This window comes from Octopus bimaculoides, chromosome 2 (assembly GCF_046866305.1).
Source record: "Octopus bimaculoides isolate indiv1 chromosome 2, ASM4686630v1, whole genome shotgun sequence".
NCBI classification, from domain to species: domain Eukaryota; kingdom Metazoa; phylum Mollusca; class Cephalopoda; order Octopoda; family Octopodidae; genus Octopus; species Octopus bimaculoides.
This window is the reverse complement of record NC_142929.1, coordinates 188907036-188920069: the sequence shown is the minus strand read 5'-3', so window position 1 is coordinate 188920069 and position 13034 is coordinate 188907036. Positions and strand designations below refer to the sequence as shown.

The 13034-nt window shown below is 40.5% G+C and overlaps 1 protein-coding gene across 4 annotated transcripts in view; it reads right to left on the bottom strand.

Moving 5' to 3' along the window:
- The window catches only part of LOC128247056 (uncharacterized), a 55123-nt gene that overhangs the window by 6711 nt on the left and 35378 nt on the right, over positions 1–13034 (bottom strand). For 3 of the 4 annotated variants that reach the window (XM_089348224.1, XM_089348221.1, XM_089348220.1), the window contains exons 7-9: positions 10117–10278; positions 5452–5544; positions 911–948 (exon numbers count right to left, since the gene is read on the bottom strand). In XM_089348224.1, coding sequence (XP_089204350.1) covers positions 911–948; positions 5452–5544; positions 10117–10278 — 293 coding nt within the window. The remainder of the gene's footprint in view (positions 1–910; positions 949–5451; positions 5545–10116; positions 10279–13034) is intronic. The other variant, XM_089348223.1, reaches the window with a different exon arrangement.

The following is a 13034-nucleotide window of genomic DNA, read 5'->3' as shown; positions in this document are numbered from 1 at the left end:
TACTACATCCAAAAATGACCATATGGTTGAATGGCATGAGGTAATTCACCAAAGACTATGGTTCTGCTGCATCTCTCAATGTCTTTTGTAAGATATTGGCTGTTGCTGTTCACACCTGGCTGGTCAGGACATTGGTTTCACTTTACCAATTGCTAGTCTCATGACATTTCCTATCATGCACTGTTAACTCACTCATCTATCACACATTTATCAACCATGCAGTCTCCTAGCACCAAGGCCATGTACTCTCTAATTACATATATATACGCCATGATAAAAGGCATTCCAACAATGACCATCCTGTCTCTTTTCTCAACCTCACTTTGACTTAAAGATTTTGGAAGACAGAAATCGTACTGAACCCCATCGGATAGTCTCTACTAGGAGTACAAAGGACTGTCCTAGTCACTCATTGTGCGATGCTGACACAGCCTGAGAGACATGTTAAAGACATCCATGTTAAAGACATCCATGTCTGTAATTTAATCAATCACAGCAGCTTCCAAGCTTCACCACTAATTCAATTCTCAACTAAATAGTTTGAGATTTGATTCAGTAGAAAAAAAGTACCAGTTGAACACTGGGGTCTATGTAATTGGCTTAGTCCCTCTCCCATAACATTGCTGGACTTGGGCCAATGTAGGAAACCATTATTAAAATGTTATATGGAACATAAATTAATGTGAAACCTTGATGGAAAGTTTTAATTAAGATCACTTTCAAACAGTGAATATATTTCATAGAGCCAGGGGATATCTCAGACAGGTTGATATCAAAAGGGCTAAGCCTCAAACCTACATGCCCCTACTGTTTCACTACTGTTTGAGATAAATAAATATTGATTGACAATTGCACCAGAGTGATTTGGTTTGTTACTTTCTTCAAAAGAGAGCTCCAGTAAATATTTTACCTCTTCAGCGACAGGAGAAGGTGGTGCTTCTTCAGATTCTGTAATAGAAAAGTGAGTGAATTCCATTATAAAAAAAAATATCAACTTATAACACTTCACATTCAAACATTCAAGATAAATCTTAACTTATGGAATAATGGGGAAACAAAATTGTAGCAATGTTTCCTGACTCTAAAAAAATGAAGCTAACTTTGCAATCGATATAGTTCCAAGTGCTATCCCACTCTGCAACATTTCAAAGAAATATATATATATGCATACATTGGGATCACCAATTCTTTATTATTTCCCCTTCTTTCTACCTCTCCTGTCAAACCCTTTTTTTTCCCTGTTGCCATGATTGATCGCTAAAGCCAAAAGAATTTTTATTCTCCCTCTGTTTATTTTCTATTATTCCTTTCTGTTGAAGAGCTTAGGCTCAAAACGTAAAACACTCTCTCACTTTCTCGAGTGTCAAACTAATACACCTGCTTGCTATTCATACACCTGTCTTCATCATCTTTTGTTTTCCTGTAAATTTCAACTATATATATATATATATATATATATATATATATATATATATATATATATATAGCAAGGATTTGCATCCTACTTGCCAGATACTTGGTTGGGCACCACGAGTGAGATGTGATAGATCTAGAATTCAACCCACCATTGCAGAGCTATAATACATATTCACACCGTGCGGGTGACACGTAAAAGCACCCACTACACTCTCTGAGTGGTTGGCGTTAGGAAGGGCATCCAGCTGTAGAAACTCTGCCAAATCAGACTGGAGCCTGGTGTTGCCATCCGGTTTCACCAGTCCTCAGTCAAATCGTCCAACCCATGCTAGCATGGAAAGCGGACGTTAAACGATGATGATGATGATGAACGATATATATATATGCGAGTAAAAATAAATACAAAAAAGGCGTTTTTTTTGTATGATTGTGTATAGAGGAATATATTATTTTGTTTAAAAGAGTTCCAACATTGTCTGTTTTTTATGTTTTATTTATATTCCTGCAGAACCAATGTTGGGTATAGAATATGGAATATACAATATATAATATAAAATAAAATAAAATAAAATATATATATATATATATATATATTTTGAGGCCACCTTCGATCATGGCTGACCATGGGTATCATGTCCATCCATTTATTGTCTACGTTGGGCTGCTGAGCATGAGCAGCACCTCCCATGGCTATGGAGACCAATGCGAGAATGACAGTCTCAGTTGCATAGATCGCATCTGTGGATTCTGCTCTGTCACCTGTCGATCCTTTACATCAGGCTCACTTTTCTGCAGTTGACAGCTTCTCTTCACACCGATCCGTAGTTGTCTGAGAAGTGTGCTTTTCCACCTGGTGCAGTCCGCTACTAGGTCCTCTCAGTAGTTGATGACGATGTTGAGTGCCTTCATGTCCCTCCTGCACACGTCCTTGTACCTCAGCTGTAGGTGGCCCTTGTTCCTCTGTCTTGCTGCAAGTTCTCCATAGAGAATGTTGTTTGGGATTCGGCTGTCCTTCATATGGTGAACGTGGCCAAGCCGGCGTAGTCGACATTGTCTCAGCAAGGTGTACATGAAAGAGGGGGCAACATGAGTCAGGACGTTGGTGTTGGTCACCTTATCCTGCCAGATGTGTCGAAGGCTTCTGAGATGGAAGCTGTTTACCCTTTTTTCTTGACGGGCATATGTGGTCCATATCTTGCTGCCATACAACAGGGTGCTGAGGACACAGACATTGTACACAGCCATCTTTGTTTTCACTGTCAGCTTTAGGTTTGTCCACACTCTTGATGTGAGGCATGCGAGCGTAGTGGTTGCCTTCCCAATTCTCTTGTCAATCTCGGCATCGAGAGAGAGGTTGTAAGTGATGGTGGACGCAAGGTAAGTGAATTGATGAACAACTTCAAGTTCATAGTCATTGATGGTGATGGCTGGTTGTGCTGGTGTGCCTTGCACCAGGATGTTTGTCTTCTTCAGGCTGATGGTCAGACCAAAGTTCTTGCAGGCCTGGGAGAAGCAGTCCATGAGCAGCTGCAGCTCCCGTTGGGAGTGGGTTGTAACTGCAGCGTCATCAGCAAATAGAATGCCTCTGATGACAGCATCACAGACCTTTGTCCTCGCTTTTAGGCAGGAGAGATTGAAGAGCCTGCCATCTGATCTGGTCCGCATATAGATTCCTTCTTGTGCTATGTCAAAAGTGCGTTACAGAAAGAGAAAGAGAAGATCCCAAAGAGTGTTGGGGCAAGCACACAGCCTTGCTTGACTCTGCTTCATATGTCAAAGGGCTCAGAGAGGTTGCCGTTGAACTGCACAGTCCCCTTCATGTTTGAGTGAAAGGACTCAATTAAGCTGTGCAGTCTTGGAGGGCAGCCAATCTTATGGAGAGCCTTGAAGGTCGAAGGCCTTGGTAAGGTCAATGAATGCAACATATAGGGACATCTGCTGCTCCCTGCACTTCTCCTGGAGTTGACAAAGATTGTGTCTACAGAGGACCTTTCAGCTCGGAAGCCGCACTGTGATTCTAGGTAGACATGCTCAGCCAACTTCTGCAGACGGGTCAGAAGGACCCGGGCGTAGACTTTGCCAATGATGTTGAGGAGGGAGATGTCTCTATAGTTGTTACAGTCACTTCTTTCGCACACACACACGCACACACATATGCATCCCCCCCCCCTTTACATACACAGATATATTCACACAGAGTTCAAACGCTGTTTGATTTATTTTTTCAGCATACAGTTTTCATCATCCCACTACCAAGTATGACATCAGCCCTTCCTTCCTTATTCATCTATCACCCCTTCCTTTCTCATTCATAAACACAAGAGTATTATTATAGTAGATTATCTCAGTAACCATGGGAGCTATGAAAAATACAAAGCCCAGCATCACCACTGGATCATTCTATACATCTGTGTAATTTTCCACGCAATTCCACCCAGCTGTTTGACTGTAAATCCCAAGAAAAGAAAGAGTTGCCATGTCAAATTTATATGTACATGTATATATATGTATATGTATATATATATGTATATATATATATATATATATATATATATATATATATATATATATATATATATATATACATATATATATATATATATAAATATATAAAAATAAAAAGATAAAGAGAGCAAAGGTAAGGTTGAAGAATTTTATGGATAGTCTTACAGCTGTTTCTGGGAAGTTCCAGTACTTCCCTTCACCAGAGACAGAAAAAATAAAGTAATCTATTATTATATCCATAGGCGGATATTTTTAGTATGAAGTGGTAAAGAGTGTGATGTGCTGAAAAAAGAGAGAACAGTACTTGAAGTGTAGTTTCATTCCAGTGGTAAATATCCGTGTAGATTACTTTATTTTTTCTGTCTCCAATGAAGGGAAGTACTGGATCTTCCCAGAAACAGCTGTAAGACTCTATCCATAAAATTCTTCAACCTTACCTTTGCTCTCTTTATCTTTTTATTTTTATATATTTACATATACACACGCTAATACACGACTTATAATCCCCAATCCTGTTCATACGACTGGGGCAAACTAGTCGGTATACAGCACTTACTCGGTATTACCTGTATCCTTTTGCGTTTGGTTAAATCCAATACCCTCCTCAACCTTATATATATATATATATATATATATATATATATATATATATATATATATATATATATATATATATATACGCATATATATTTATGCCGACACACTCAGACACATTGTGATACATAGATGTATTGTCTATTTCACTACTCTGATTCCTTATAGTGTTATTAATAAATTAATTTTGATCTATTTTATACACACACAAGTTGAATTAAAAATGCAGTAATATGCACAATTCTTCTTAACTACAATTCTGTAATTTATTTCAGGTAAATATAAACTAATGATTCATTAAAAGATTCATTAGTCTGTGGTAGCTCTGACTGAGGAGACACAACAATGTCGAAACACCGGGTGTCCAAAACATTCCTGATGCTTATGAATCAGATGCATTATGAAAGAAGAAGCTGTTCTCCAATAATGAAATACAACAATGATTAGCACATTCATGTTCCTCTGATTGATGCCAGGCTCGTCTGACTGGCACCTAAAAAGCACTATCTGAACATGCTCAATGCCAGGCCAGCTTGACTGGCCCCTGTGCCGGTGGCACATAAAAAAAGCACCCACTACATTCTCGGAGTGGTTGGCAATAAGAAGGGCATCCAGCAGTAGAAACATTGCCAGATCAGATTGGAGCCTGGTGCAGCCTTCTGGCTCGCTAGTCCTCAGTCAAACTCTCCAACCCATGCCAGCATGGAAAGTGGACGTTAAACGATGATGATGATGATGCTGATGATGATGATGATTTTACCGATTCTTGCAGTTCCCATGCACAGGATGAATTTTTTTAGAAGTAACTGAAAAAAATGTATTTTGTCACTAATTAAGCAGTCTTCAGTTTAATTTGTTGTGAGGGAGGGGTTCCTTTTCATATTATATGTTACTCTCCCCCTCCCCAAAGAAGCCATTTACAATAAACGCCATTACCAGATGATTCATACTGCACAGCTGGCTGCTTTTCGATATCAGTCAGGCTTTCTTCATATTCTTCTTCTCCTAAAAACAACTCTTCTCTAAATTCTGGAAGTATATCAACAAAAGAAATGTTTAGATATAAAGTAAAAAATAAATTATTATTAGATATTTAACATTTAACACATTTTACAATAATGGAAATCGTTCTCTCTCTCTCTCTCTCTCTCTCTCTCTCTCTCTATATATATATATATATATATATATATATATATATATATATATATATATATACTCCGCTTGGACACTAAACTCCGCTTGTGAAGACCTGTTGAGGCAAGTGAAATAGTGAAATCGAACCAAATTCGACAACTGGCACCCATGCTAACCTCTCCTTCATTGGACACTAAACTCGGCTTGCGAAGACCTGTTGGGGCAAGTGAAATCGAAATAGTGATGGCACCTGTACCAGTGGAGCACTAAGAGCACCGTCTGAGCGTGATCATTGCCAGAACAGCTGTCTGGCTTCCGTGCTGGTGGCATGTAAATAGTACCATTTGAGTGTGATCGTTACCAGCATCGCCTTACTGGCACTTGTGCCGGTAGTACGTGAAAAAACATTCGAGTGAGGGCGTTGCCAGTGCCGCTAGACTGGCTCCTGTGCAACTGGCACGTAAAATACACCATTTTGAGCATGGCCGTTGCCAGTACTGCCTGACTGGCCATTGTGCCGGTGGCACTTAAAAGCACCCACTACACTCTTGGAATGGTTGGCGTTAGGAAGGCCATCCAGCTGTAGAAACTGCCAGATTAGATTGGAGCCTGGTGCAGCCTTCTGGCTTGCCAGTCCTCAGTCAAATTGTCCAACCCATGCTAGCATGGAAGGCGGACGTTAAACGATGATGATGATAATGATGATGGTGCAGCCTTCTGGCTCACCAACCCTCAGTTAAACCGTCCAACCCATGCCAGCATGGAAAGCAGACATTAAACGACGACGACGATGATGATGACAAAAATCATCATCCTCATCATCATCATCCTTTAACGTCTACCTTCCACGCTGGCATGGGTTGGACAGTTTGACAGGAGCTGACCAGGCAGAAACCAGCACCAGACTCCTGTGACTGTTTTGGCAGGAGCTTTACAGCTGGATGCCCTTCCTAACACCAACTGCTCAGCAGAGTGGACCTTGTGCTTTTTATTTGGCACAAGCACAGGTGAGGTCAGTTTTGGCAAGGTTTTTACAGTTGGATGCCCTTCCAAATGCCAACCACTTTACAGTGTGGACTGGATGCTTTTTAAGTGGCACCTGCACTGACAGAGTCACTAAGTACCTTGCAAGAGACACATATATATATATATATATAAGAAATGAAGTTGAAAATGCACAGAAAATATAGAAATACACTTTGCTGCTTTCACATTACATTTTCAAAAGGTTGTAGCATATGAAACTGTAAAAATTGTTTGTAAACATAACATGGCAGTCCTGGTTTAGGACAAATGTTGCTGTTATTTAGCCCCAGGAGACATCGTCTCCAGCTGGCTATACGACACGATCTGTGTCCTTATATTTTCGAACAAGGGAATCTAGCACCCCCACTCAGCTCAAGACAATATCTGTGTATCGCAATTTCTGGGTTATTTCTTTTCATCAGAACAGAATAATTGTTCGGCTAGAGGTTAATTCTTTATTACAGGCACAAGGCCTAATTACAGAGGGGACATACAAAGACATGCGGGAACATAAAACATATGAAAGATGATTGTGAAATGAATAAAATTACAATGCAAATGAGACAGCCATCTCACTCCCACTGCGAGATGAAGCCATGGAGTCCTTTTCTGTAAACCTTTACATTTTACATAACATCTAGCCTCGCTCCGAGGCAGAACCGCAATATCCCTCTTCACTTTTACCCTACAATTATAAACCTTTTAAACAAATGTTCATACAGGACTTACATATTTCTTTTCCTTTTTAAACTAAAAGTCACCCAAATGTTTATTACAGCATTTAACAAAAAAAACTTTTAGAAAACCTGTTTATTCAGCAGTTTCCAAATTTACTTGTTTTTTTCTTTTTTTTTTCCATGGAAGTCCAAATAATTTGTTCTCGGTTACAGTCTTTACAAAATTATGCCAGAGCCGCTGGACTGGCTCCTGTGCAGGTGGCATGTAAAATACACCATTTGAGCGTGGCCGTTGCCAGTACTGCCTGACTGGCCTTCGTGCGGGTGGCACGTAAAAGCACCCACTACACTCTCGAAGTGGTTGGCAGTAGGAAGGGCATCCAGCTGTAGAAACTCTGCCAAATCAGATTGGAGCTGGTGTAGCCATCTAGTTCACCAGTCCTCAGTCAAATCGTCCAACCCATGCCAGCATGGAAAACGGACGTTAAACGATGATGATGACTTACCACTTCTGTCTCTCCCAATGTCTTTCCATTCTACACTCCTTTTAAGTTGGGGATTCCTTCACTCTATAATTTTTCTTTTTGTTTGTGTCTTTCTTGTTGTCTCTTTTTGTTTCTATTTTCCTGCTGTTTTGTGTGTTCTTGTATTTTCATCTAAGTCTGTGTGTTCGTGTATTTGTGTGTCTGTGTGTTCGTGTATTTGTGTGTCTGTGTGTTCGTTTGACTGCAACTCTACGTGTTTCGTTTGTGTTTCTATGGCTTTAGGTTTCCGTAATTCTGGGTTGTCTCTTTTCTGGTCTGACTGACTCTGTACTTTTAATTCCTTTGCTGGTACTTCCACTGGTAAATTTTCTCCATTTCTCGTCGTGGGTTGAGTTTCTTCTTCCAATTCCTTTACACTTCTTCACTTCCACTGTCGTCGGTGACTTTCTTTTCTCTCTTTTCCTGGGTTTTACCTCTGCAAAATCCCCATCCTGTTCTGTTCTCTGCTTCTGATTTTTTCCCACCACCATATCTTCCTGAACACTCTCTTCCACCATTTCCACTGCTGCTCTGAGGCATTTCCATCTCAGGTACCCTCTTTCACCGCATCCGTAACATTTTGGGGGTCTCCCTTCCAACATCATTTTCAGTTTTTTACCGTTTGGTAATTCCAAAGTTTCCACCATTTCAGCGTATTATTTTGGGTTTATTGCACAGATTATTTCATCATCATCATCATCATCATTAAGCATTCGTTGTCCATGCTGGCATGGGTTGGACAGTTTGACCGGGCTGGCATGCTGGAAGGCTGCACCAGACTCCAGTCAGACTTGGCATGATCTCCTATGGCTGGATGCCCTTCCTAATGCCAATCACTCCAATAGTGTACTGGGTGCTTTTATATTCCACTGGCACGGGTGCCATTTGCATGACACTGGTATCTGCCACAACTGTGGTTTTGCTCGGCTAGATAGATCTCCTCAAGCATGACATAATGCCAAAGGTCCTGGTCATTGCCTCTGTGAGGTCCAACACTCAAAAGGAACTTAGCCATTGTGCCACTGTGAGGCCCAACGCTCAAAATGAGCTCAGCCACTTTGCTTCTGTGAGGCCCAAACCATGTTATTTACCTATTTAATTGATAAACATTCTTTACAAACTAACATTAATTAGGATATTATACAACAAACTCTTTTGGAAGTCTTACAGGATGACAAATAGTGATGGTGTCTGGGTAAGCATTTGAACTGCATCTGGTAGAGGGGCCTTGGTAGAGGCGCCTTGGTAGAGGGGCCTTGGTAGAGGGGCCTTGGTAGAGGAATTCCAGGGTTTTGAGGAAGGTGGAACCATCTCCTAGCCATTATTGTTCCCAGGTCTACTCTGTCCTGGACTAGTAGCACTGACCAGGGTCCTATCTACGGGTTAAATGGTATGAGTACCACCTGCTTCAAACCCAGGCTATGTCTGCTCAGATAATTGGTGGTTACTTGGTCAGCGAATCCTCTGCAATGGTCAACAATCAATGGCAAAATGAGCTCCTTACAGATTACACTTTTCCAAACAGTGTATGCATGTGACTGGGGACTACATGTGAACTTGTATTTCCTCTGACACTCCAAACATCCAGCATGCTAACATTTCTGCCAGCTCAGCACCTTAATAATAATAATAATAATAATAACAATAATAATAATAATAATAATAATGATAATAATAATAATGTTGAAAGTTGATACCTTTGTTGTTACTCTATGAATAAATAATTAGCAAGTATAGCTTATTACTAATTAGTGTTAATTAACTTAAACATTTTTAAAAAGTGGGTGTTACATTTAAAGTGCTTGTGGTGTCTAATCTAACTGATTGAGCCGTTTTAAAGAAAACTGAAATATTTCTTTCTGTTATAGGAATAAGGCCTGGCATTTTGGGAGATCACATCGGCCTCAGTGCTCAGTTGGTTCTTTAGTTTATTGACCCCGAAAAGATGAAAGGCAAATGCAACCTGAGCGGAATTTGAATTCAGAATGTAAAGCCGGATGAAATGCCTCTAAGCATTTTGTCCGGCGTATCAACGATTCTGGCAGTTCGCCGCCTTGCATCAGCCAAATTATGTCAACTCTAATATTCCTTCACATTTGTTAGGGGTTTGTTGAAGAAATAGAAAGCTGATGAAGGATAGTGCTTTTAATTTACCTATGCCAATAGTTCTATGTATAAACTAGCTATAAAAATGTTGCAAGCCAAACAAAAGGGAGGCAGTTATCAATACATGGTATTACCTGGTATACGCTGTGTCCTATTCATTAGGCTCGCAGTGGAAACCTCACCTTCACCAATTGCTGGATCAGAGGTGTGCAATTTATTTTGACTCAAAATCCCCCTACTTTCAGCTTCTACTGATTCTAACTCTTCCTCGAAATTTTTTATAGAATTTAGAAACTCTGAAAAGACATCAAAGAAGCATTAATGTAGATATGATTAAATTATAATTAGACATTTAAATATGAATATATCATGATTACCCTCATCGTTTAATGTCCGTCTTCTATGCTGGCATGGGTCGGCTGGTTTGACAGGAGCTGGCAAGGCAGAAAACTGCATCAGACTTCTCTGTCTGGTCTGGCATGGTTTTTACAGCTGGATGCCCTTCCTAATACCAATCACCTTGCAGAGTTGACTGAATGCTTTTACATGGCACCAGCACAGGCGAGGTCAGTTTTGGCAAGGTTTTTACAGGGGGGTGCCTTTCCAAAATGCCAACCACTTTACAGTGTGGACTGGATGCTTTTTACATGATATCAGCATTGGTAGGGCCACCAAGTAACTTGCAAAACAAAAAAAAACCTTTGAGAGGGGAGGGGGCATTAGAGGAGGTGATCTTGTGCCAGATGATGAAAGGTTAAAGTGAGAAAGAGAGACAGAAACAGATGTCTTGCTGTAGAGGAGGAACATGGTTACCTGGCGACAGAGAGAGAGGGGGTGGAGAATGAAGACAGAAAATGAGTGTGCTGCTGTAGAGGAGATACATGGTTACCCAGCTGGAGAGAAGAGCAAAAGAAAGAGAGAGAGAGAGAAGAAGAAGAGAGCAAGAGTGCAAGAGAGAGCAGGAGAGAGATGATGGTGAAGCACCAGGGCATACCCACAAGGTACAGCAATTAGGATATAAATGGGATGATAGAGTGAAAGAAGAAAGAGGTAAACGGTGGCAAGTGTCAGGGTATAACCTGGAGGTATGGAAGTCATGGTATACTGTGAGTAGAGAGTGGGGGTGGGGAATGCAGTGACCGGTGAGAAGCTGGGTATACAGAAGGGGTGGGGAATGCAGTGACCGGTGAGAACCTGGGTATACAGAAGGGGTGGGGAATGCAGTGACCGGTGAGAACCTGGGTATACAGAAGGGGTGGGGAATGCAGTGACCGGTGAGAACCTGGGTATACAGAAGGGGTGGGGAAAACAATGATGTAATAAGCAGAGCAGAGAGGACAGGATTGGGAAGTGGAAGATAATCACAGGGTATGAAAGAGGAAATATGAGGAAGAGAAGAGATGCAGTTTGATTTGTTTTGGTAGGGTGAGTGAAAAGTTTTATTGTTACATATGGGTGGGACACACACAGTTTCTAGAAATCAGCTTTACTGACATGGGCAGGCCTTCTCTAGAACCTCACATTGCCAGACATCTTGGTCCATTGTCAATTCCGACATCAGCCCCAACATTCTGAGATCAGTCCTCACCACTTCATCCTACGTCTTCTTGGGTCTCCTGCTACTACAGATACCATCGACTTTCAATGACCACCACTTCTTAAATATAATTATAATATATCTTGGAAGAGTCATTACGCCAATACAATTAACACACACACACACCAGTTCAACTTAGCTCCTTTATTACTAGTCAATTGGTTAAATATCTATTCCTTAGTTCCTTAGTCCATCCTGCGTCTGGTGGCGCATTGGGCAGACAACAATCTCCACTGATCTCTATCGTCAGCCTCTCTCTCAATGTTTTCCCATTTTCTGTTTATTACTGCTATGTCTGCTTTGAACGATCTGCGCCATGTTGTTTTTAGTCTTCCTCTCTTTCTCTTTCCGCCAGATGGTTCCCATCTAAATGCTGCTTTGGTGTGCCGTTGGTCTGGCATGCGGGAAAATGTGTCTGGCTAGTCTCATTCTTCTCTCTGCCACGATGTCTTGCAACCTACTTGACTGTGCTCGCTGGAGGACTGCAGCATTTGTGATGTGGTCGCAGTAGGAGATCTTCAATATTTTCCGCAAGCACCTCTGATGGAATACATCCAGTTTCGTAGATATTGTTGATGTTACTTTCCAAGTTTCACTGGCATACAGTGCTTTAGGTAACACGATGGTGCTGTATAGATGCAGTTTTATTTTCAAACCAATGCTTTTACTTGCCCAGATTTTCCCCAAACCCTAAGATCTATGCAAATAACTAATCAATTGTTTGTTTAACTTATTGGTTAAACAGTCAATTGTTTGTTTTGTTTTTTGTTGTATTCATCAAATCTCTTTCATACCCATTTGCAACATTGTCAGTGACTTCTCTCTTAGTCCAGTACAGAAGCCACATTTGTCTGTCTGAGACCTTGTTCCTTGTACGTGTGTAGAACAGGGCTCTGCAACCGGTATGCCATAGCACACTGGCATGCCATGAGATGATGCTAGGTGCGCCGTAGTGTAACCAAAATATAATTTTCTTCCTTGTACTTTTAGTCACATAAAAAGCACCATCCAAATGTGGCTGATGCCAGCGCCACCTTGACTGGGTTCAGTGCCAGTGGCACATATGTTTGTAGTGTTTGTGTAGGTATAAAGACAGAGAGACGAGATTTATTTTGATTTGATTTTAGAATTTTGTCATTGTTTAAGATTCAGCCAGGTGTGGAAGTAAAGGCATAAACCAGATTTACCTTATTAAGAAGACTATGATATTCTTTGCATATAAGGTTGGTTTTTGTCAAGTTCAATTAAAAACCCATTAAAATGCACAATTTTTGTCTTGTACAATTCTGTTATTTATTACAGGCGAATGTTAATTAATGACTCATGGTAATATTTCAGTAAAATTTAATTGAGTTTACATTTCATTGAATTTACCTGTAATTAGAATGGTTTTGAGACAAACATTCTGACATAGATTTGTATATTAACTTTTACTCAATTTGGTCATTAGACTTT